Genomic DNA, 26,814 nt, shown 5'->3' on the forward strand with positions numbered 1-26,814 from the left:
TGGGGAAAATATGACAGAGAAGCGTAAACTGACATAAAATCCATTAATGAGCTAGTTATCACTATGGGCAATTGAGGTTCGATCACCCTGGGGACCCCCTGAATGGACCTCAGTATTGTCCCACCAAAGGACATTTGGGACATTTATCCACTGACTTTCACCTTTTGTTAATTGAGGGTTGCTCCTGTAGCTTTAACTCTAGCCTTTGTGTGGTTGTACCTACATACTGCTGAGCAGGCTTTAGCTTTAGAGAAAACCCTAAGGAGCAAAGCAGAGCAGTCCTTTGGCTCACAGTGGATGGCAGATGCTGTTGAACAGTGCATGGAACTGTAAACTGTGGCTGCAATGAGAAAAGGTATCCGTAATGAGGGGATGTGTGGCAGGGTACCACGAGTGTCTGCTAGTAATCCACCATTTTATTACTTAGATTACCTCGTCTCATTAAGCCTATTGTCACTGACCCTTCAAAGTGGTAGCTGGTATAATCGCTAAAAGAAATCTCTAATACAGGAGGGTTGGTGGAACAAGCTGTAGTCTCCTAAGACCATCCTTGATGTTCCCCTTGAGATACTCTATAAACCTTGGGATGGTGATGCTGGCTGTGCTGTGTACTGTGGTGGGAAGGCAGACCCACATTTGGAGTGTCGGTTCTGCACCCACATGTGTCTGTTGGCATTCCACAGTAGCAGTAATTAGGTCACCTTCACAGAGGGAGCCCCTGCTGTTGGCCTGTGTATAGCCTTCCTCTGTCACTGGCTTCTCCATTCATGGCCCTGGTGTTCACGCATTGAGGTGGCTGAAAGCAGAAGCCGGCTGATGTGCACTAACTCATTCCATCTGTAGTTGGGATGTAATTAAATGCCTCCTCTGTTGGTGCTTTGTGATGGACACTAGCATAAGACATAAAGTTTGGCCCTTTGTGCCATCGCCATGGCTGTTATCCAGAGTCCTTATCTCTTATTTTCTAATTTTACTCCTTCACCCCCCAACCAATCAGTCATACCATTTGCCACTCCCAAGCAGCCCATGTTTTGTCTTCTCTGGTCTCTTCTTCCCTCACCATACCCACTGAGAGAATTTCCCCCTCCTCATTGTCTTTCAGAGCCATCCACGTAGGGCTGTAGGGCAGTAACAGTCCATTTTTTACTTGTATCTGTTAAACAGGCCCAAGTTTTTCTTTTTCTGTCATCGATCACCGGAAACTTACCATAAAGGCATTGTGTGAGAAGTAAAGACATCAGTGTGATAGGGGTAGGTGACGTGAGGTTCTGGGCCACCTCTGTAGTTTATTAGTGTCCTCTGGACCTGCGTAGGTCCTATTGCAAACACACCATTTCCGTCATTCAATGGATTGCTGCCCCGCCTGACCTTGTGACTCGGACCGTGATGGGTAGCTCTGGTCACAAAACCCTTGATGTTCCATGGTTGGGTTCTGTGCTAGGACCCAGTGTCACGCTGGGAGCTATGCTTTCATACAGTGTGACAGAAGGCATGCCCTCGCTTCAGACACTGTGGAGGTCTGTGCGGCAGCTTTCCCACTGGGATTTGCCAGAGAATCTACACAGCATCTCTCCATCACAGATGTCTCTAGTGCCTCTGAGTCTATTGAGTCTGAGCATCAGGGCAGCTGCATTGGTGCTTGGTCTGCTGAAGACCTCTTCTCTCCTGGGCCCTAATCTAAAACTGGCAGCCTTCTGAATCACTCAGTCTCATCTTTTTTAAAAACATTTAATTTTTTTAATGTACCAGTCATCTTTCATTAGCTGTTAATTCCCAATTAGTGTATAAAAGGATTCAGCAAAGCTTTGAGTTCTTTGAGGAAAGGTGCTGGGCACAGGAGGTCCTGGTGAGGAATCAGAGTGCGTCCTTCACACAGGGCCCTGGGCAGTCGCTCTGGTGTAGCCTTCCTGTTTGCCTTCCTTGTAAGAAAAGCAGTAGTTGAAAAGCATGTCAGTTGCCAGCACCATGGAAACCCCAGGAATGCTTCTGTCTTCACAGTGACGTACTTGTCATACTGGTAGTAATCTCTTTGAAACCTTCCAGCAGTGCCTTTGGGGGTGAGACTCACATCACTGTCCGGTTTGGCAGCTCCTTTGTTTTGACATCCATGAGTTTCTTCTCCTTCACTGGTATGACTGATGTCATCTAGGTGTCCTGGGTATCCACTGTCACCCATACTTGTTTGTTAGTTCTGCTTAAATAGAAGTCACCTGTTTGGATTTTAACCTTAGCCTTCACTCCAGTTGCTGAGTTCCCTTTAAATGAATTGTATATTTTCACACCCATTCCTGGGGGTTTTGGGTTCCCTAAGCACTCGCTTAGCTCTGGCTGTAGGCATTTGTTGTTCAGTGGTAAACCAGTAGGCATGGAAGGCAGAATGTTTTCTTTCCTGTGGACTGATAGCAAAGGAGCCAACAGATTGTGATCTGTTCCTTAAAGCCCTGGGAAGAGTCCTCAGTGCTTCCAGGCTCTCCCAAGATCCTTTAGCGTTGTGGGTTGTCGCCAGGTCTGCTGAAATCTGTTAGATCTAGCAGCCTCTTGAGGCCCTGCGTTGTAGCAAAGCAATATAGCTCCAGGCTTGAGGAAATGCTGAGCTGTGTCTTTGCTATTGGTCTCTCCTTGGACGCCATTGAAAATTTAGTCCCATACCTCGTCTATTCTGTAGGGAAACCTAGAACTCATGCTCTCAGAAACGTCCTACAGGCTTTGTCCTCAGCTCTTTGGTTATTATGCTCCTCCCCAAAGGGCGACAGAGAAAGTTTATTCCCATTCTCTTCAATCCAGACTGCCTCCTTATAACTAAGATAATGTGACTCTTTTCTTAATTAAAGTTTGGTAGATATGCTCCTGGCTTACTTACTTGATCATTTTCCAGTTTGGATGCTTTTAGATTCAGGTTGTTTTTCTGTGTTATTACAACTGTATATGATACTGTGGGGAGAGCATGCCACAAGGTTTATGGTAGCATCTTTTCATATTCCATGGTGACATTTCAATTCATATCTTTATCCTCCATCCTGATACTTCTCTCCTGCTCTACTAGCTTATATTTTCAACTGTTTGTAAGGTAATTTCCAATCTGTGTCTCCCAGATAGAAATTCCAGTTCCTCTGAACTTCCTCTGCTTCCTAGCTTTTCTTCCTTTCTTCCTTTCCTCCCTCTCCCTTCATCTATCCTTTGTGGGCTAGGGGTTAGGGGAGGTCTGATAGTCTCTTTTTAGAACAACTTTTTAATTTTTAAAAGATGACATAAGTAAAACATGAATAAGTTCCTATATAAAATTTTGAACAGTATACACCAAAGTCTAATTCCTCCTTCAGTGCCTTTCTGCCCACTGCTTTCCCACCACCTTCCCCATCAGCCCATTTCCATCTCATTGACCTCTGCTTCATAGTCAGGTTATTGCTCTGTTTATGTCTTATACTCCTCTTGAATTAATTTTGTTTTTTTCATATCTTTCTAAAATGTCACATAATACTTCTTGATTTTCAGATTTATTATAAAATTGTACACAATGAGAATACTTGCCTCATAAAGTTAGGGTGAAGATTAAATGAGTTAATATATGTAAAGTATGTAGAACATATTAGATTTCTTATTTCATAAAAAAAACATAGTATTTTAAGAAAAAAGCTAATAAACTTAGAGCTAAAGTCGTTCAAAATACAGAATAAGCCAGATATGTTTTGGGAAGAGGGCTCTTGAGTATACTAAGATTCCTCATTTTATGACTCACATCTAAATTTCTTTCCTTTGGCTTCTAGAAATCACTAGAGGGGTTGTCATGGGCAAATGAGATAGACATTGAGCTGGGACTGAGATAGACATTGTGGGGTCAGGAGTGACTGGCCATAACGGTAATGTTTGGGAGATGCTTTTTTACGCGTCAGTGTACTTAAAAGAACTATTAAGTGAATACTATGTGGTTTTATAGTTGCTTTAACTCCCCAGTTGTGTTTCCTTTAACAAGATATTAATATTATTTTTTATTCCTTTCATTCATCTAGTAAACATTTATTGTGTTGCTTAGTAATGTGCTAGAAAATGGAGAGTGCAGTGCTACAAGATAAGTGAAAAAAATCGCCTGACCAAATAAGCCTTGTAAGCGGAAGAATCATGCCTGTCATATTTACTGTTGTATAATCAGTTTGTGGCATACACCAAGGAATTAATAAATAGTTTTTGAATGCTATTAGTGAAGAACTGTGAAGCAGTTATGGTGCACATTCTGGGGACATGGGAAGTACAGAGATGGGCCACCTCGCTTGGCCTGATCAGTGTGGGTCAGGGATTGAGTGCTTACAAAGACTACTCCCAGATCAGGTCTTGAAGAATGAATTATAGTCAACCTGGTGAAAGACAGAGGGAAGAACATGAGGGATGTGCACAGGAATGGAAATCTAAAAGGGAATGCCTGTGAAGACAGAGAGGCTCCCGTGATTTCTGTTGGATCACTGTGAAGGTATGGAGGCGTGGGAGGATGGTATCAGCCCAGCAGCAGCCAGATTGTAACTCTGCTTCTTACGTCTCGCTGATTCCATCCTATAAAATAAGACTATTTATAGGTTTTTCTAAGCAGAGAGCATGAAAAGGTCATTTGGTTTTAGAAGTTAGGTTTGGCTTTAGAAATCAGCATTTTATTAAAAGTGACCATTAACCAGTCTGTTCAGCAAGTTCTAATACATTTCAAATAATTATATCAACCATATTTTTTTGTCAACAAATACACATAAGTTAAAAATGAATAGCAAACAGTATACACAAACCCACATTTGGAAATTTAAAAGCATAACTTCTATAAATCCCACTGGTCAAAAATAAAACGATAATACAAATCAGAAAACACCTAGAACTAAGTAGTAAAGAAAATTAGGATATATTGAAACTTGTGTGATACAATAAAGGCTTTTGTACTCAAATTTAAAAATAAAAGTTAAATATCAATAAGTTAAGAATATAATTTAAATTAGGAAAAACAACAACAATAAATTCAAGTGAAGTAAAGCAAATGATAAAGCTAAAACTAATACTTGTAGAGCACTTGTTCTGTACCAAGCACTGTTCCATGTACTTTACAAGGTTTTTCTCATTTAACCTTTACACCAACCCTGTAAGATAGGTGCTGTTGTTTTTCCCACTTTACAGATAAGAAAACTAAGGCACAGAGAGAAACTTACCCAAGCTTCTAGCTAATAAGAGATAGAATTGGCGTTTGAAATTAATGGGGAAAAAAATCATTAAAGATTCAACAAGAAAGATTAATACATCCAAAAGTTGGTTTCTTGAAAAGGCTGAGATAAAATAAAGAAAAGCCATTTGAATGATTGATCAAGAAAGACCCAGAAAGCACAAATAGTATTAGAAATGTAAAGGGGGACATAACCTCAGATATAGGTGAGATTTTTTTTTAAATAGGAGAATATCTTGAATAATTTCATGCCAATAAATTTTACAACTCAAATAAAATTACTGTTCTTAAAAAAATAACTTAATAAAATTAATTTTGAATAAATAGATAACTGTTACAGAAATTTAATTTGTAGTGTAAGATCTGCCCTCTCCCATATACTCACAGATAAGCCCTTGACCCATATGATTTTGAAGGTAAGTTCTGTCAAACTATTCAGGTGGTAGATATGTCCACACTCACCCGCTGATCCAGAGAATAGCAAAATAAGGAAAGTCCCTTAGCTTATTACATGTAGCTAGGTAACCTTGATACGAAACCAGACATGGGTAATATGAGAAAAAATTACAGGCCAGTCTTACTTATGAATATCCAAAACATTAGCAAAACAGATCCAGTAGTGTATTTAAACATTATCATGCCTACAGTACTGCAATACAATTCTGACATTACCTACCCAGAGTTAGCGTCAGATTCCACAGGTATAAGGGCACAGTCCCCAACAAAACTGCCCTCATTTGAGATGCCAATCACAAGTTTGGGGGTCCCCAGGCCACTCATACTTCTAACAGGCTGCGACTCTAAAAGGATTCCTACAATGCCACTTAGCTTTGACCATTCACTAAAATGACTCACAAAACTCAAGAAAGAGGTATACTTATAATGATATTTTTATTAGAGAGGATACAGATTGGGACCAGCCAAATGAAAGAGATACATAGAGTGAAGTCTGGGAGGGTTTCAAAGGTGGAGCTTCCATGCCCTCTGCCCTGGAATCGGGATGTGTCATTTTGCCAGCACATCGATATGTTCACCAACAAGGGAGCTTATCCAAGCCATGGTAAACAGAATTTTTATTGGAGTGTCATTGTGTAGGCATGATTGAATAGTTGGCCATGTGAATGAACTCAGTCTTCAGCCCTATCCCCTCCGTGGAACTGGACTGGCTCAAAGCCCCAGCCCTCTAATCGCCTGGTCTTTCTGGTTACTAGCTCCCATCTTGAGTCATCCATTAGCATAAGCTCAGATATGATGCTTGTCTAAAATAAAATTATTCCTGTTACCAAGAAATTCCAAGGATTTAGAGTTTCGCTCCCAGGATCCAGGGATAGAGATCAGACAAACAATTTATTATTTAATAATGACAAATTTGTATTTATCCCAGGAATTCAAGGATAGTGTGTTAGTTATCATTGCTACATAACAGTTTATTCCCAAACTCAGTGACTTGAAATAGCAAAACCTTAATTTAATGTACAGGAATTCAGGCGCAGTGATTTTGACTCAGGATATCTCGGGAGACTGTAGTTAAGATGTCAGCAGGGCCTGTAGTCGTCTGAAAGCTTGATGGGGTGGGATCTGCTTCCAAGACGACACACTTGTGTGGCTGTTGGCAAGAGGCTTCCATTCCTCATCTGTGGCCCTCTCCACAAACTCTTTGAATGTCTTACACCATGACAACTGGCTTTCCCCAGAGTGGTTCATCCAAGAATGAGAGGAGGGACAAAGCTGCATTGTCTTTTAAGACCTAGTCTCAGAAGTCGTACTTTGTCACTTCCACTTTATTCTGTAGGTCAGAAGGGAGTCAGTCTAGCCCACACTCAGTAATCAGGTTCCACCTCTTGAAGAAGGGAATATGAAAGAATTTGTGGACATATTTAAAAACCACCACAAATGGTTTTCTCTTTAAGAAAACTCTGGGGCCGGCTCGGTGGCCCAGGCGGTTGGAGCTCCATGCTCCTAACTCCAAGGCCTGCCGGTTCAATTCCCATATGGGCCAGTGAGCTCTCAACCACAAGGTTGCCGGTTCAACTTCTCGAGTCCTGCAAGGGATGGTGGGCAGAGCCCCCTGCAACTAAGATTGAACACCGCACCTTGAGCTGAGCTGCCTCCCGGATGGCTCAGTTGGTTGGAGCATGTCCTCTCAACCACAGGGTTGCCAGTTCGATTCCTCAACTCCTCCAAGGGATGGTGGGCTGCGCTCCCTGCAACTAGCAATGGCAACTGAACCTGGAGTTGAGCTGCACCCTCCACAACTAAGACTGAAAGGACAACAACTTGAAGCTGAACTGCACCCTCCACAACTAAGATTCAAAGGACAACAACTTGACTTGGAAAAAAGGCCTGGAAGTACACACTGCTCCCCAATAAAGTCCTGTTCCCCTTCCCCAATAAAATCTTTAAAAAAAAAAAAAAAAAGCTCTTAATATGGATTACTATTAATTAATTTATCCATTAACTCGTTGAAGGAAGATCACAGCTGTGATCATATCAATAGATGAAGAAAAAGCATTTGATGAAATTCAACCCCATTTGTGATGAAAACTTAGCAAACTAAGAATAGAAGGAAACATTAATGTGATAAAGAGTATCATTAAATTTGTAATTATTTTAGGAAGAATTGACACGCATGATATTGAGGCTTTCTATTTATAATGCAGTATATCTTTACATATGTTAAGGTTTATTCTTGTGTCCTTCAGGAACATTTAAAATTTGTTCTTACATCAGTGTTGTACCTTTGGAAGTGCAAAATGGTATAATCTCAATGGGAATTACCAAAATATCTACGAAAATTACTATTAGACCCCGAATCCCATTTCTGGGACTCTATCCTACAGATTTATTTGCCCAAATAGCAACAACAACAAAAGCATCTATTCAAGTTTATTTATTGCAGCATTGCTTATAATACCAAAATATGAAAAAAAACTAAAACGTCCATCAACAGGAAAATGAATAAATACAGCTTAAGCTATTGTTAGGATGGAACACTATATACAATGAAATTGAATTATGAGAACTATATGTATCCATCATGGAGCTCACTCACAATGTTGAGTGAAAAATAAGTATATAGAATAAATATATATGTATAGAAATATACATATAGCATGATACAATTTTTATACATCTGTAGAAAATTTAACAATATGCAAAGCAATGCTGCATATTGTAAACAAGTGAATATCAAGTCCATCTCATGGCCCAGAACTTCTTCATGAACACACTCTAAACTAGCACATTTTAACCTAAAGAGATGTTCTGACACAGGGTAAAGAAAATAGCATCTAGATGTTTCATCCACAAGGGGGAAAACTTCCTGGAGTTCCAAGTGTTTAATAAGCAGGAATTTGTAATCTTGAGGATGTTCTTTCCTAGATCTATAGGTTTGCAAGGTTTAGTTTCCTGTAGTCTGTGGTTTATGCTTGGCAGGCAACAACTTTTAACATCTGATTTTAACACCCTCTGGCCTTATTCAGGCCTTTGGTAAGTTACAGTTTACGTATAAATGTTAACCTTTGAACCTTGTGTCTACTTCCTGAAAGATTGCAGTTGAGTTTAGATAATACTTTGAAGGTCCCTTTGCCAGACAACATTGTACCAAAGAAAGGACTGTTATTTTCTTCTTGTCTGTGATTATTTCCACAATTACTTAACTTGCTATAACTGTGTGGTACTAGGAGAATATAAGCCATTGTTTGCCTTAAGCATCACTTCGGAAGTGATGTTTACTTATACAAGCCTTCTGAATTTATGTCTCATACTTGAGTATATGCAGTGAAAACAGTGGAAAATTTTTCTCACTGGATCTTGACACAAGTCAGGGCTCGAAGGGAGCAAAAGGAAGTGGTGTGGTTTTTGTATCGTTTCAGTTGTGTTGAGATAAGGAAATGGAATAGTTTATCCGTGGCACAGCCCTTTGCAGAAAGACTCATGTGTATATGAAAGCAAAAGGAATTGGTATAATATTTTAATTCCTTGTGCTATATTCAGTCATTCCCTTGGCAAATATTGATTTAGTACCAATTATGTGCCAAGCACCATTCTAGGTGCTAGAAGTACAGAGCGAAAAAGATACACTAACATCTCTGCCCTTTATGGAGCATACATACTGGAGTAGGTGGCAGGCAATAAACAAAATAAATAGTAAATTATATAGCAAATTACAGGATGACCAGTGCTAAAGAGGGAAAAAAATGAGAGAAGGAGGATAGGGGTTGGTATTACAATTTTTAAGTAGGGCAATGGGAACCCTGGAAATAAGAAAGGGATACTTGCGTAAGCACTTGGAAGAAGTATGGTATCAAGACATGAAGCTATCTGTTTTGGGGAGGAACGTGACAGGCAGAGACACTTGCAAATGCAAAGGTCCTGGCATGTCTAATAAGCAAGGAGGCTCATGTGGCTGGAGTTGGGGAGCCATTGGAGGGTTTTGAACAGAGGAGTGATGTGATCTAACACACTTAGGCTGCTGTGTTGAAAATATGTTGTAGGTGAACAAGGATAGGCAGAGACCAGTCAGGACGCTGTTTCAGTAATCCAAGCAAAGGTCATTAGTGGCTTGGACCAGAGAGAGAGCAGCTGGACACAGTGAGTGCATAGGTTCTGCATCTGTTTTGAAGGTAGAACTAACAGCATTTGCTGACAGAAAGTATATGGAATATGAAAAGGAAGGAGGGAGTAGTCAAGAATGACTCCAAGATTTTAGGAATGGGAAACTAAAAGAGTAGAGAGGCTAAGTGAGCTGGGAAAGACTGAGGGCCAAGCAGATTTGGGAGTCGAGAGGAGACAGATCAGAAGTAATAAATTTTATAGCTGCTATCACATGAAGTCAATTTTTATACTATTTGAGCTATCTTAAAAGTAAATATTTCTTATGCCCGTCTGTGGTTTTTTGCATATGTGTTATCAAGTATCTTTTGTAAGATATTCAGCTTTATTCAGAATTACTAATTCTAAGTTTTGATACTCTGTCAAGCATTTTGACTTGGGCCACATAGGTTAGAATAGAAAGTCCAACCAATCTTGAATAAATTTCTAATCTTGATAGGGTAAAATTATTTGTGCTGAGAAAAAGTAAAATGTACTGAGTCTAGAATTAATTCTTAAATTCAGAATATGTTAGCATACTCTAAGAGCTCAGAGCTGGGCCTTAAGGAGCTGTCACTCAGACCCTAAGGTGTAGGCCCCCTGGGTCTGAATGGGGGCCAAGAGGCTGGTTCTGGGAGTGTGGAAGGAAGCTGGAAACGAACCTTCTGCTGCCGCCAGGGCAAAGGATGTTGTTCAGGTGACTGACAGGAACAGCGAACAAAATTAGAAAGAAGGAAGTCACTTCTCCCCTCCTCCAGCTTTCTGTAGTTTCCTGGTAGGCAGAACCTATCAGGGAGCCAGCTAGTGAAAGACGGTTAGCAGTATTCCAGCTTAGCATCACAAAGCAAAGTCTTTAAATAGAAGTATGAGTTTTCTGTTTTTGTTTTGTGTTAGTTTTTTGTTAAAAAGCAGTAGTAATACTATTAAGCGGCACTGTACTTTGTTTTTTCTCATCACCTACCAGCTCCTCACTATGCAGTTATGAGTGGCACTGTGGCTTTGTCCGCGGCAGGCTTGCTGCTGTTGGTTGTGTGAACTGGGACAAGTTTCTTAAATTTGCTGAGCTTCACTTTTTCCTTTAGAGTTGTGAAAATGAAATAAAGTCTTACGTGGCTCAATAAAAATTAACTTCCTGTTTCCCTTTTGATGTATTTACTCATGTACTTACTGAGTAAAACTGCACTTGGGGATAGAAGGTCTGGGTTTTAGTTTGTCCTTCCAGTTGCTAGCTATGTGAAACTCGGCAAGTCACCTTAGCTCCCTTAGCCTGTCTTTTCTCCGTAAAAGTAGGAATAATTTTACTTAAGGTAAGGGTCATACAGATGGTTATAAAGATGGTAATGTGCTAAATAAAGTTACCATTAAATACTATATGTGAGTTTCTCTCATCTAATCTGCACAGAAGACCTAGATCTGTCTTATGCTAGACCTTGAACTCTTCACTACCGTATTATACTGATTTTATCTGTATAAAAATACTTTGCAAGGCGCTAATATCCAAATATCTAAGGAACTAATACAACTCAACAACCCAAAAAACAAACAATCAAAAATTAAAAAATGGGCAGAGGACCTGGACAGACACTTCTCCCAGCAAGACATACAGACAGCCAACAGATACATGAAAAAATGCTCAACTTCACTAGCTATAAGGGAAATGCAAATCAAAACCACAGTGAGATACCACCTCATATGGCTACTCTCAACAAGACAAGTAATAACAAGTGTTGGAAGGTTGTGGAGAAAAAGGAACCCTCATACACTGCTAGTGGGAATGTAAGTTGGTACAGCCAAAACAGTGTGGAGGTTCCTAAAAATATTAAGAATAAAATTACCATATGTCCCAGCAAATCCCTCTTCTGGGTATCTACCCCACAAATCTGAAAACATTTATTCGTAAAGATATACGTGCCCCTATGTTCACTGCAGCATTATTCACGATGACCAAGACATGGAAACAATCAAAGTGTCCTTCGATACATGACTGGATAAAAGATGTGGTGTATATACACAATGGAATATTATTCAGCCATAAGAAAAGATGAAATAGTGCCATTTGCGACAACATGGATGGATCTTGAGATTATCATGCTAAGCAAAATAAGTCAGAAAAAGTCGAGAACTATATGACTTCATTCATATGTGGGATATAAAACTGAAAGCAACAAATGAACAAGATAAAGAAACAAAAACTCATAGACACAGACAACAGTTTAGTGGTTACAAGAGGGTAAGGGGCAAGGGGGAATGGTAGAAGAGGGGGTCAAATATGTAGTGATGGAAGAACTGACTCGGTGGTAAACACACAATGTGATATACAGATGATGTATTATAGACATGTACACTTGAAACCTATATAATTTTTATTAACCAGTGTCACTCCAATAAATTTAATAAAGAAAAAAATATAAAAAATACTGTGCAGAAACACAGGCAGTATTGTTTACCATTACCTGTGATACCCCTGTAAGGATGACCAAACACTGTTCCCTCCCAGGCACTTCTGCAACCACTGATTGACTTTACCTGGTTTTGGTCATTTGTGCTTATTCCAGAGGAGAGTGAAGAATAACACCCAAAGCCCCTCAATGAATAGCTGGCGTTAAGAATCTCTTCTGAGCACAGATGTGCCATAAATTGCTATATAGCATCATGTAGTTCTAATTATTTGTGAGGTTTTTTTGTTGAATGCAGTTAAGCAAAAAAGCTTCGGAGAAACTTATGGTTAGGGAAATTGTAGTACAAAGTTGAATGGTGTTTTGAAAATAGATTATCTCCAGATTTTTTAATAAACCCAGAAGCATTTATTGTGCATCTAATATTGAGATACCCCAAGTGAGGGATATAAAACATATAAATGCATCAAGTATATATAATGCCATACTAGTTTGTCTTGCCTCTCTGTTTTTGGAAGTGTTGACATAAGATACAGCCAAACCTGTAGAGAATTTTTATAAGATTTTATTTGAGCCAAACTGACAATATATGCAGGGGAGGAAGATCTCAAATGCTCCAGAGAATAACAGTCTTGCAGCTCCTTTTATGCATTTGAAATTAAGGAGGGAAGTAAGATTACTTGGAGGTGGGAACTAGCAAGGCTGGGGATTGGATTACAAGATAGTTAAGATTCTGTGCTTTCTTGAGGTTAAGACTCCTTTCAAAGATGTGTTAACCTAGAAGCACGGAAACAATGGACAGGGCTGGCTTCAAACCTTTCACTACTGTAGGCCTGGGGCAGACTACCCACCGTGACCTGCCCAGGGAGGAATTTATGATCAGATCACCCGTGAGGTTACTTTCCATAGAACCCTTTTATTCATCCACAGAAGAATTTACACTTGTGTTGGGGACGGCAGTCTCTAGACACAGAAGAAAAATGAAAGGGTTTGAATGAAGAAGGGTGATTAAGCAGAAATACAAAGGTTAAATGTGTTAAATTTGTTTTGAGTAAATAACTGCTTGCTGGGGAAAGGTAAAGTGTAGTTGGAAAGTAATTTTGGGGGTGATGATGAAATTAGTGACCTCTAGGTGATGAAGACATGGCAGTTAGAAATGTCTTTAGAAAGGATTTAGCTAGGTGGTTGGTTTTCTTGCTCCTTTTTCAGACTTTCCAAAGACCTCATTATGAATCTCACCTATCACAAGTTCCCAAAGCATGGACTCCAAGGCAGGCTTTTTGGTGAGATTCCTGTTTATGACTGCAGACACACTCCCGAAACTCTTTAAGCATGTTGTTTTCTTAAGGATTTATGTTTAGGTTTGGGTGAGATTGTTTTTTACACTGACATAAAAATAACCGTGAGCAGTGTTGCTCCAGTCATATGTGTATATGTTAGTTCAGGGACTGATGAGGGTGGAGGTTAGAAATGGGGAAGGAATGGATGAGTTGCTGGTTAAAGGAAAAGACAATATTCTTATGCTAATCCAAGCTCTGGATAAGGAGCAAAACAGCCAGGCAAACAATGGCTGTGGAGCCAGAAAGTCTGCAGTGAGTCTAGGCATTCTCAGAAAGCTTGTCAGACCCGGCGCCTAGAGCTGCCTGGCGGGGGGAAGGACCTCTGGAGGGGTCTTCTCCTTACTGCTTGATGGACTTGGCAGCAGGCCAGCTTGTTGGAATTCCCAAACCTCATGAGTAGAAAGTAAAAAATTAAGGCTGGGGTCTTAATGGGAAGAGGAAAGAATGACCTTAGTCTGTTTTTTCAGCTGACTTCAGCCTTTTCCTGTTTTTTTTTGTGTTGTTTTTTTTTAAATTCTGATTGAACTTTTGGTTCAGCCTTCTTACCGTTTGCAAAGCTTTCACATTTTTTTATTTAAAAAGAAATTATTTATATTTTACTGAGTAACTTTGCCGTAGTGTTATTTTCCTGAAGACGAGACTGCACCAATCTGTGTATATAGTGAAGGAAATTTATTTAGATGCCTATTTGGACTATTTAATAATAGCTTTTAAGTGCCAGCATCATTTTAAAATTTTAATTATGCAGCATTTCAAATGTCTGTATTTCCTTACATTCTTAACATTGCAAGCTTAGATATTTTAAAATTTAATATTAAAATTCTGATAAATGCTAGGATTTTAAAAAATATATTTTATTTACAGATGTTAAAATTATGAAATACTCAGTTTCAAGAATGGTTGCAAAATAAGGTTACTGTTTTGCTATATTAGAATTATAGAAACAGTTAATATGATGGGAGAAATAGAGGGAAAACCATCAGTATTTATATTATTAATAACAATAATCACAACAGTAACAAATGACACTTGTCACTTACGTTTAATACTGAGGTTCAAGGTACTAACTCATTTGAGTTAGTAATATTATCCCCATTTTGTGCCCAAGGAAACTGAGACCTATCAAGGTGGCTTGAGTAATTTCCCCAAAATTACATAGCAAATAAATACTAGAGCTGATATTTGAAACTGTTAGGACTGGGGAAACTTTCCCCTTACCCCTTTAGTTCTTCTGACAGGTCGAATAATTCAAAAGGCATACAGCTGATTAATAGGATAAAATCAAATTTTAATACATTCACGGGAAATTCACATAAGCATGACAAAGACAGTGAGGCAAAATCAGGTATATATGTCATTTTGGACTAAGGGCGAGGTAGGCAATTTCCAGGTAGATAGGAAAGAGCTAACATTTGGGAAACAAATTCTTGCAGGGCCACCCAGAAACAGTGAGACACAGAAGGGGAACCTAGAACAGATTTTTGCTTGGATCCTATCTGTCTGCCACACTGAATTCATATGTGCTCTGGTGACTATGCTAAGGTTCTCTTCCTGAAGCAAGCTTTTCTATCTTAATCTCTTTAGACAGGTAAGAGGAAAGTAAACACACACACTCTCACACACACACACACACACACACACACTCTCTTCTTGAGTTTGTTGGGCTTTAATTGTTTTCAGCTCTAAATAATCTGCATGCCTGCGTGACACATTCTGGGGACCCTCACTCCTGACCCCCACAAAACCAATGGACGGACATCCGAATTCACTTTCTTAAATTTGCCAGGATATTATATGAAAAGTGCCTTTACCTAGAATACAAAACTGATGTCATCTTTATGGAATCCATATATAACAGTATATAGTATAGAACTAGGGACAGTCCCCGTGTCCCGCCCTCCCTCCCCCAAATGAGCCTTACTTACTTGTTGGTATAATTTTAAAACAAAGAGCATACTTTTGGTCACTCCTTTGAAAGAAAGATGTCAGTTATATAATCTAGTTAGTTCTTTTAGACTGTTTATCTTATATTTTTATTGTTGTATTCTGACTTGACTATGCTTCCTAGACTTGTGTCTTTGTTTGACTGTGCAGTAACTTACAGTGATTAGATTTTATGTTTTCAGCAAATTTCTCATAATGACTGTATTATAGCAGTGAATGCTGTCTGTTGCTGCCCAACAAAATACCCCAAAACTTAGCAGTTTAAAACAGCCAACAGTTATTATCTCATACATTTTCTGTGGCTCAGAAATCCACCAGGGGCTTAGTTGGATGGTTCTAGATTTTTTTTAACTGTGAAAAAAATATATCACTTGTGAACAGTAGTTTATATTCCAGCTGTGGTAATATAAACTACATTAATATTGTTCATGATGAATTCTGGACCGTGAATTTATTTTACCAGTGAATGCCAAATAAATACATGTGGTGTTAATGCTTTCATTAATCCAATTGTTAAGTGAATGTTGGTGTTCTGGGGCCCTTTCCTCTTTTCATTCTTAGAAGGCCATCTCATACAGAGCCATAGCTTTAAATATCTCTATGCTGTTGACATAACAGATCTATATCTTCAGTCCCAAATGTTTCCTTTAAGCTTCAGAACCAAATGCCCATTAGACGTTCCCTTTGGGTAATCTCAAATGTCCAAAATTGAATCCTTGATCTCTTTTCCTCACTCCTTTAAAAATCCACTTGTCCTCATTTCAGTAATTGCTTACGCTGGAAGTGGAGGGATCTTTTTGACTCCTCACTCCCCCACATCTAGTCCATTACAAGTCCTGTCGAGTTTTTTGTGTGAAGTATGTCTTGAATGCCTCCACTGTACGCCCCCCCTCCCCAATCTTAACTGCCATTTCCCCTCTCCAGAATGACAGTATCCTTCTCACGGGTCAATTCTCTTCTGCTTTTGTCCTCTCCAGTCCATTACATAGAAGTCAGACAACTGCCTTCCCGTCCCTCTTAGATTTCAACTCCTTCATATGATCTTGCTTGACCTGGTCCTTGTCTTTTGTCTCTTCATCCTCGTCTCCCACCACACAGCCCCGCATTCTCAACATTTCTTAACTTTGCTCTTCAGTGCCTCAGGATCTTTGCACAGGCCGTTCTTATGCCTAACCCTCCACACACACCCCTCGCCCCGCCCTTTCTTTACATGGCTAACTCTTTTATTCTTCAGATCTCAACTTAAATGTCACTTTTCAGCATTGCTTCCCTCAACTTCTCCATCTAGCTTCGATTAGATCACTACCCCATGTCCCATCAGTACTTAGCATTTTTCTTTCTTTGCATGTACCACAAGTTTTGAGCATCATTTGTATTGCCTTGTTTGGTATCTGACTATCTCAATTGTCTTGTTTAATGACTCTGAACTTCGTGAAAGCTGAGTCTGTTTTGCTTTCATCACTGTATTCTTGGTGTCTAATAACAGAATCATGCATATAATAGGCACTTAACAAATATTTAGTAAATAAATTAATAGTCAATGGCAAGAACACACAGGACTTCAGAGTTGGAAGGAATCTGATGAGTCATTTAATTTGTCTCTTCTTGTTTCCATTCTGCCTGCTGTGTCCTTGACAGAGGTGCATTCACACTAAGACCCTGGTTCTTTCGGCTGTATCTCAAGTTTAGTCATTTCTCTGTCCTTCGCATTCCTGTCATTCTTCTTTAAAGTGTTTAAGAGGCCTGACCAGGTGGAATAAAGTAAGATGTGTCCTTACCGTCTTTGAGTATGCAGTGTGCTTCAATCAATTCTCAATGAGATTGCCATCATGTCTTAGCAATTTATCATAAGCGCTGATGCGTAATGAGCTTGTAATCAGCTAAAACCATTTTTCTTTTAAAGATTAGGGATTTCCATTGTTAGCTTATAAATGAGACATTTGAAACCATTGTACCTTTAGCCTTTCCTTGGCTGAGAGCTGTTCTCCATATAAGTCACTACGGTTTTTTAGTCTATAACAATTTCTTGCAGATGGGATTGTCATGGGTAGCACCTGTTACTTCCTGCGCACAGTTGGCAAGTTGTGTCATTAACATGTATGAGATGAGGGAAGTTATATTGAGCATCTGCTCTGTTGCAGGCCCTCTAAAATACTTAATAATGTATAGTTTACATTATATAATATACATAAAATGTCTAGCAGGGCAATCAGTATAGGGTAGCAGTTAACATCTGGACTCTGGAATCATATCTTCTTTTTTTTTTTCTAAACACCTGTGGACCCCAGGACCACATGCTGCACCCAGCAGAAAGAGTAATCCAGGGAGTAACTTTTTAAAAAAATTTTTAGGGGATTATTGGGGAACAGCGTGTTTCTCCAGGACCCGTCAGCTCTAAGTCAAGTCGCTGTCCTTCAGGCTAGTTGTGGAGGGCGCAGCGCACTGGCCCATGTGGGAATCGAACCAGCAACCCTGTTGTTAAGAGCTCACACTTTAACCAACTGACCCATCTGACCGCCCTGTCTGGTTATCTTTGATTGTGTGTGGAAATTTTGAAAAATCTAATCAACTGAGCTGTCCAGCTGCCCCCTCGAATCATATCTTCTTGATTAGAATTATAGTTCTGCCACTTATCAGCTGTGTGATCGTTGGTGAATTTCTTAAACTCTACTTACTTCAATTTCCTCATTTGTAAAATTAAAATAATAATTGTGCCTATCTTATAAGGTAGTTGCGATGATTCGATACGTTAATATTAATATGTTCAAAGCATTTATAATGGTGCTGGTGAGTAGTTAGAGGTGAATATGCATTTGTATTAGCTCATTTAGTTCTCAGAATAATTGTAAGTTAATAATAATATAATTCCAGTTTTATTCGGAGAGGTTAGGTTACCTATTTAAGGCAGGTTCAGGATTTGAACTCCGCCCAGGGTAGCAGAGTCACAGATGTTTATGTGTAAGGAATCACACATAATCCTTTTCTCTGAAAGGGATTATGAGTGTGGCAGGTGCTTAGAATCTCATCAACTGCCCTGCAAGATGCCTTGGTTGTACCTCTGATGAGACAAGACCGCATGTTAGCTTTAAATGAATTGAGGAAGAAACTGACACAAAGATGGAACCAAGCATAGCAGTCAGTTTCCTGCCCAAGACTCTGAGCTCCTTGAAGCAGAAACTGTTGTGCTCATATTTGTTTTTCTAGTGCCTTATACTTATCTGTAATATGAACTCAAACAATGCTGTTGGTGAATAAGTGAGTGAATGAGTAAATAAGGGAAAATATTGTGAGGGGGTGAGAGCTAGAGGGAGGCAGAAACGAGGCCAGGGTTTTGGTATGAGTGGCTGGACAGAGAGTGCCACCCATCACTGTGACAGCAAGTGGTGGGAGAAGAGGCAGGTCTCGAGGAGTGAGAAGGAAAGTTAATGAGTTAGATTTACACAGGTGGAGTGCAATCCTATTCAAGATATTTACTAGGCAAATAGAAGGAAAGAGAGCTAGGACTGGAAATATATTGGAAATTTCTTTTGAATTTGAAACCTGGAACAAGCATCCCTAGAATCATAATTGTATAAAGTCAAGTTTTCCCAAAAAATGCTATTGTCATACTATAGATGTATTTCTGTAATTATCTTAGACTTTGCATCTTATTCGTTCAGCATTATGTAGATGGGAAGCACGTTAATTTTATAGTAGAGATGTGAGAAATTGTAGAGATTTTAGAACTAAGCCCTATATAAAATGTATAATATAAATGACATCTCACTGTAAACCTATTTCCTTAATACTGGAAGTGCCTTTGGAGATCTAATTAACATCAGAAATTCTTAGGTAGCTAAAATTGAAAGCTCAGGTTATTTATGGTAGAAATTATGCTAGGGGTAGTTGTGTCGTAAATGAATAAAATATTTTTAATTCAGGAATAATTCAGGCTGAAGTCAATAAAATCAGAATGCCTGAACCAGTAAGATGGGGGGAAACAGAATTATATGCACCTTTGTACAAACTAGCCTTTTTTTCTGTTACCTATTTAACTTTTATAATTGCTGAGCCTTAATTGGAGAGCTTATATTTCCCATCATCGATATTAAAAGCTCATTTTATCCTAATAAAGTCAGATTTGCAGTATTTTAGGAAAATAATTTTATTTAAGATACATTTCTGTTAGTTTTGCTTTAATGATAAAGCATACAGCATACTTAAATGTGTGATTTTCTGGGTAGGCTTTTTCTTCTATCTATAGAATAAATTGTTTATTGGAAAGATTCAAGATATTTTTGTCACATCTAAGACTTGGAAGATTATTAATGAATAGTTTACTATTTTAAATTCAACTTTTTTTGTTTTATTCTTAACATATTTAGAATTTTTCTTGGTAATAACAAAGTAATTACTTTACAGCAGCCAGAAAAGACTATTATTTAATGCACTTACCTTGTTTTACATATGCTTAATCTAAGGTCATGAGAGGTAATAACCTATTACTAAATTATTTAAGTTTTTGCATTACAGTGCCTTTTTTTAAAAAAACAAATATAGCTTTAATCTTTAAAAATATATGTCATTGTTTAAAGTTATGTTTGTGCATTTGTTTTCCTCTCTTGTTTTTGAAAACCTCAGAATTCAGTCATACTCATTACCTTCTTCATATGTTTATCTTTCAGGCTTCAGGAGAAAGCGGTGGAAGTTGGAGTCATTGTCAAGTGATTGAGACATTTTACAAGAAAACCTCATTGAATAAAAGTCATTTAAATTAGTGACATAACAAGACCAGGTGCCAGTGTACACGAAACATTAAAATTGAACAATGACTCAGCTATATATTTACATCATATTATTGGGAGCCTATCTGTTCGTCATTTCTCATGTTCAAGGTAACCCAGTGTTCATTTAAGCAATCCTGTATCTTTCAAATAATTTATTTCTGTATATAAAAAAGTACTCATTCTTAAAATTGCTCTTTCAACTCATGTCGCTTTTTGAACAGTGAGGCCCAGTATAGCAGCACAACTTTTAAGTAAAGAGGCAAAAACCAAATATGCCAAATAATTTTTGAACTTGACTGTGATAGAAACATTTTCAAGTACTTGTAAAATCTCAGCCTCTCTGCACCTATCCCCTTATCTGTAACATAGGCGTTGCGTAAGGATTAAATGAGATAAAGAAAGTATAAAATAAAGTACCTGACCTGCTAAGGCACAGGGTAGTAGTTACTCAAGACTTAGCCTTAAAATTCCTATCTCCTTTAAAATACAATGAGGAATAAATATGAATAATTCAGAAAATCATTCCATTGTTGTTAAAAGACTTCAGAAATATAAATGGCACTTGTGTGCACTGAATACTAAAATTTCTTCATAAAGTACTCAAAGTTTTATTTATGACCAGTATTGTAATTTTACTATTGTGTGTTCACAGCTTAGAATTCCCCAACAGGAAGTTATTGTGTAACTCTTAGGATCAGATGGACTGTATTTGTACATGAACTTTTCCTGTATGGTTTAATTAGAACAATATTTTAAACTGAAGAGAGAGTACTGTTTTGCAAAAGGATTTTAGGTAGAACTTATTGGACGTCTGATTTATCTTAAATTTATGACTTTACAGATTGCTCTTTCATCATGTTTTGTTCACAGTGATAATGGATTAATGTCTACTAACACGAAGACGTATGATTAACAACATACATCTTTTGTCATTTTTCACTTTAAAGAATGAACCTAATAATGAATTCTGTAGCTTCTTTGTATTTTGTCTTGGGTATAAATACCCTTTATTATTATTACCATGCTCACAATACAGAGCCCTCTTGCAAAAGGCCACTTTTTACATGAAACTTCACATTATTTAATAAAACACCTTTATTTTGGTATCTACTGTTATATGCCTGTTGATTAGCATCAACCAAAGCTATCGTAGTTTTGAAGATGAGTTAAATTAATAGTAACATTTATATTTGCTACCTCACTCCCAGGTAATCTCTATTTGGTATTAAAATTTTTTTTAATCTATATCGATCACACAGAGGCAATATGATACAAGATTCTCATTCCCCACCCTGATTCAAGTTGTCCTATAATGAACTTTTTTAGATGAAATAAATTGGTAATTAGTTATCACACGTAAGTGAAAAATCTTAGTAAGAATTTATCTGATAAACAGCAAAATTTGTTGCATTTCCTTTCAAAAAAGATTAGTTTGTAGTTGCTTCAAATGGTAAGATAAAAATATTTGCTCTTAAAGAAAAAAAAAGAACTAGAACCAATGTAGGAAAAACGTTATTTCTGAGAGATTACTAAGAAGGATTACAGAGTAGTGTTAATGGAAATAACTGACTTGAGCTCCAACTTTGTCTTGAATTATGTCTTGGGAAAGTAAATTTTTCTGTACCTTGGTTTCCTTGTTAGAAAAATAGAAGTAGTAGCACTTATCCTAAACATAAACAGGAATATTTTGAGCATCAAATGTTAACGATATAGATTGAAGTGCTTTTACATTGAGATAAATGTAACTCTGTTACTCAAGTAACAGAAGAATGAGTGGTCCGATATTAACATCTGATAGATACTTAGTCCTTGTTTTTGACTTGGTCACAAATTTTAGAAATGGATTTTAGCTTTAAGTAAAACTTGCCCAACAAACAGTGACTTAAACATATAGAGATTTATTTTTTTACATAGTAGATATTTTCTGGTGTTCATTCGGCAGTTGAGTAGTATCAAGGTTGATATCTCTGTAATTTTCTTGCCTTTACCCTCTTGGTTACAAAATGGCTACTATTATTTGCATTGGAGGAAGGAAAACTGACAGATGGGCCCACACTTGTGCCAGCTGGATTTTATATCAGGAAAGCAAAAGTGTCCCCAGAAACTAACGCCCTGACTTTATCTTGTTTTATTGGTTAAACCGAGACAGTTGCTAGAGCTACTGGAAAAACTGCGAAATAGGATTGTCACAGTCAGCTTAGGGTAATATCTTAAATCCATTCCCTAGGGCTGGACACATTTCTCCCCAGACAAAATCAGAGTTCTGTTAGCTAAGCAGATGGAGAAAACAGATATCCATTGGACAACTAAAAGGGTCTGGAACAGATTTTCTCTCCTTTATTAATTAAGATGTTTTCAGCTATAAGTAACAAAAACCCAAAATAAACAAAAGCTTAAACAATAAGGAAAATGTAATATCACACATCAAAAACTCTGGACATACGGGCACTCCAGTTAGTTAATTCTTTGGCTCATCACAATCTTTCTCTATTTCATGGTGTTGTCCTCTGCATAGCAATGTAGCCACAGGTTAATGCACTTCGTGGCCACACTGGCTGCTGAGGGGACAGACATCACATGCAGATGTAGCGGCTTCAAGTTGACAGTATTCAGTGGAGGAAGAGAGATGTATGTCTCTTTACTTGGTAAAGAAATCTTTCCCCAGGCACCTCCCCCCTGTCCTCCCAACAGACTTCCTTCTAATTGTATTGGGCAGAATTTATTATATGCTCTTATGTAAACAATGGCAGGGGGATTGGAACTAAAATTGTTAGATTAGACAGACAGTTGTCTCTACTGAGGGTAGGGCTGTGCTTCCCTGAATCACATGAAGGAGGGGCAAACACTTCAACAAAAAAAGCGCATTCATGCGTGTGTGTGTGTGTTCGTGTGTGTGTGTATGTGTATGGTGAGTGTTGTCAGCAAGATAAAGGGAGTAGAATAACTAAAGTATCTGTTGTAGACCACCACATTTGTCTACCTAACACCATACACACCCCTCTCACATGCATCTACTAAAAGTGCTGATGTTAGTGTGAAATATCCAGTTCCTCCTTAAAGGGATTTATAACCCAGAGTTTCATCCCTTAGTGCACTCAGCTCCTAATCCAGGACTTCTGGGTAGTGTGTATCCTTCTCCATCAGATCCAGATGTGACACTTCATGGCCCAGCAGTGTGCAGCTGAAAGAGAACTTCTCGATGCCCAACAACCCAATACGGAATGATGAAGAACAAGTAGGATAAGTACTAGCTAAGCTCCCAGTCGAGGAAGGAAGACTTGGAAAAACCTTCAGTAGTCACTGCTCACTGCACACAGATTAATGAGAACCACTGTTGTTGATTACCTTGTACATGCAATGCCTTGATATCCCATTAGTCTCCAACTCTTCTGTCTTTTACCTTCTGATTCTTATTGTAGATGTTTCATCTTAAGGATGGGGGAGGGGTTCTTCTTTTAGCTACAAAGGAAGGCAATATAGATTGCTGGGGAAGTAGGAAAATTGTTTAGCCAGGAATGAGTCTAATAAAATCATTGATGCTAAAAGTTGCTATTAATGACAAAGTAGCATGGTATAAATATCCCTGCATATAGTCACTTGTATCTTTCAGCTCTTTGTCTCTGTATTTATATATTTATTTGTGTGTGTGTGTGTGTGTGTGTGTGTGTGTGTGTTTCTAAGCATGTAAGCTATTAAATAATTTTTGCATGTGTTTTGAAATATAACCTGCAGCCCCAGCCCACCCAGGCCTCTTAATTTTATACTTTGTAAATACAGGACTTGTGCATAGAAAGACATTGGCATGTTCTAGGAACTGACAGAAGGCCAGTGTGCCTGAGCATGAGGAGAGGAGGTGCTGGGAGTTGGTGTTGGAGAGACACATCAGGTCCAAAGCCTGCTGGGCCTCAGTAGGCACGGTGAAGGATGTTGGATTTTGTTCTGAGTGCATATGAAGCCATTAATTGCTTTTAAGTAAGGGAGTGATGGGATCCGATTTATGTTTATAAGATAACTGACTGCTATGTGGGAAATGGATTGGGGAGGCCAAGAACAGTAGTAGAGAGATCAGTGTGGAGATTGTTATCTTGGAAGTGGCATGATATAATGGGCACAGGTAATAGCAGTGGGGCTGGAAGTCTATTGTGGAGGTGGAGCCAGAAGCCTTGAAGACCAGGTTTGAGGAGAAAAGAAACGAGTTCCATTTTACACAAGTTAATTTTGAGATACTTAAGCAAGTCAAGGCTGGAGGGATAGATAAATCAAGGAACCATCAACAAAAAGATTTGTTTAAACCATGGAGATGGTTTAAGTGGTGCTGTTACCTAGGGAGGGAGTGCAGGGTGGGCATTACTAGGTATGTGTCTTTGCATCTATGCTTCTGCCTGGTGAATCTTACAGCTTCAAGATGTGGCTCAGATTTCATTGCTTTTGACACCCTAGGATGAGTTTGTGTTACTGGCTCCTTTGTTTACATAGCACCTTTGTATTATATCACTTCACATTGTGTTTATTTTTGTGCTTGTCGCTCCTCCCTTCTTTGCCTGGTTCCAAGTTTCTCAAAAACTAGATCAGTTTCCAGAATTCAAAACCTTGCCTACACATAGTAAGCCTCTAATTAGTGCTTTGTTAAATAAATATTTGAGATGATGTAAATCCCAGATGCAAGTTATTGTAATGAAGATTTTTATCTCCTAAATTCAAATAATTTTCTAGGAAGTTATATGTACTAACCATCTTATAACTTTGAATTTTTTAGGTATCAGTGATCTTTTAATATATCAGTTCTTAGTAATATTTTCATTTGCATGCTATTTTATATTTAATTAAGCCTTTTATTATACATTTGATTTGTATATAGTCTCTTGGTTTGAATTGGGCAGGTATTATTACCATTTTTAATAAAGTACTGAAGTTCAGAGAGTAACTTATCTGTGGACATAATCGGGACTTGAACCCTTGACTTTATTTTTACTGTTATTTCTTCCACACTATAGTGCTTTTTCTATGTATCATTAGATTTTTGAAAAGTCAATTGCATGGGATATATTGCCATTTGTTCTCTGTAGCTGAACTGATACTTTCTGTTACTGTAATAGAATTTTAAAGCTATTAAGAGACCTCAGATGTCCTTTAGTCCTACAGTCTTATTGAGTAAATCAGGCCTGGAGAAGAGACAGGGCTTATTCATGATCATCCATCTAGCTAAACTATGGTAGAACCATGGTAGACCAAACTTGAGGTCTCCTCATTTCCAGCTCAGTGATTTCTTCCCTTCCTGCCCCATCCCCCATATATATATATATATATATATATATATATATGAAACAGTTGACATTCTTCCTATAAATGAGGTCTTTAAGTTTTGTAGTAATTTAGAGGATTAACTGAAGATTATTAAAATTCAAGATATGGAATCGTTAAAACTTAGCAGCACATTCTTTTCCTGTTATCAATGTGTATATATGTGTTATTTTTTTTCTTTTCAATAGTTCTTCTCACCAGTATGGCTAAATTTAAAGTCGTGTCCACATTATGAAGGCTTGAACCACTTAATTAACATTTATAATTAAATACATACCCAATTCTCTTAATGCTTCCTACTTATTTGGCTCTGCATTTTATTCTTTTGAGATCAACCCTACAAACAATAGCCTGGTCAATTTCAGCTGATTCAGACGGAGGAAGGAATTACTAAAACATTGTTTTAGTTCTGTTCTACTTTCAGCCTGAAAGATTCAGTACCAAATATGACAGTATCTGTCATTTGAAGCTACTAGACTAATGCAAGAATAACCTTCAGTTTCTGGCAGCATAGTCTGGATTTGAACCAATGACCGTAAGATAAAAGGCACCAGATAATGTGATTAGTCGCCGTGCTCTCACAATTCCCTTACTTAAGCAGTTAAAGTCCAAAGCAAGAAGCTTAGTAACTCCACTTCCACACAGAGGCACAAATAAAGGACTTACTTTTTTAAAGCTAGTCACAAGTTTTGAACTAAAGAGTATAAGAAAAGAAACATAATTTGTTTGTGTTTCAATGATTGGAAGCAATCTCAGCCTTCCCCGAAATTGCTTCAACATACCTTTCTTAAAAGTTAGGACCATATTCTTCCTTGCGCCACTCTTGTTTGTATTTCACTAGTGCAAAAATTGTGACATAGTTACCTCCATATATGCCATAATATCTGGGATAGTAATTTTTTTTTCTTAATTAAAATTTATTGGGGTGACAATGGTCAACAAAACTGGGTTTCAAGTGTACAATTCTATAATACATCATCAATATACTACATTGTGTGCTCACCACCCAGAGTCAGTTCTCCTTCCATCACTGTATATTTGATCCCTTTACCCTCTTCTACCATCCTCCCCTTCTCCCTTCCCCTCCGGTAACCACGAAACTTTTGTCTGTCGGTAACCACGAAACTTTTGTCTGTGTCTATGAGTTTTTGTTTCTTTATATGTTTGTCTTGTTCATTTGTTGCCTTCAACTTTATATGGCATAGGAATTCTGTGTATAATATAATAGGTTATTAATAAATGTCTGTTGTGTGAAATTTATTTTTAATTAAAGAAACACATTAGCT

The 26,814-nt window shown here is 38.1% G+C and overlaps 1 protein-coding gene across 2 annotated transcripts in view; it reads left to right on the forward strand.

Moving 5' to 3' along the window:
- BMPR1A (bone morphogenetic protein receptor type 1A) overlaps positions 1-26,814 on the forward strand; it is a 138,578-nt gene that overhangs the window by 78,738 nt on the left and 33,026 nt on the right. For both annotated transcript variants that reach the window (XM_088792112.1, XM_088792113.1), the window contains one exon: positions 20,126-20,335. In XM_088792112.1, the coding sequence (XP_088648238.1) occupies positions 20,269-20,335 (67 nt within the window). In that variant the 5' untranslated portion in view covers positions 20,126-20,268. The remainder of the gene's footprint in view (positions 1-20,125; positions 20,336-26,814) is intronic.

This window comes from Rhinolophus sinicus, chromosome 15 (genome assembly GCF_057876585.1).
Source record: "Rhinolophus sinicus isolate RSI-liver-muscle chromosome 15, RSI-T2T, whole genome shotgun sequence".
NCBI lineage: Eukaryota > Metazoa > Chordata > Mammalia > Chiroptera > Rhinolophidae > Rhinolophus > Rhinolophus sinicus.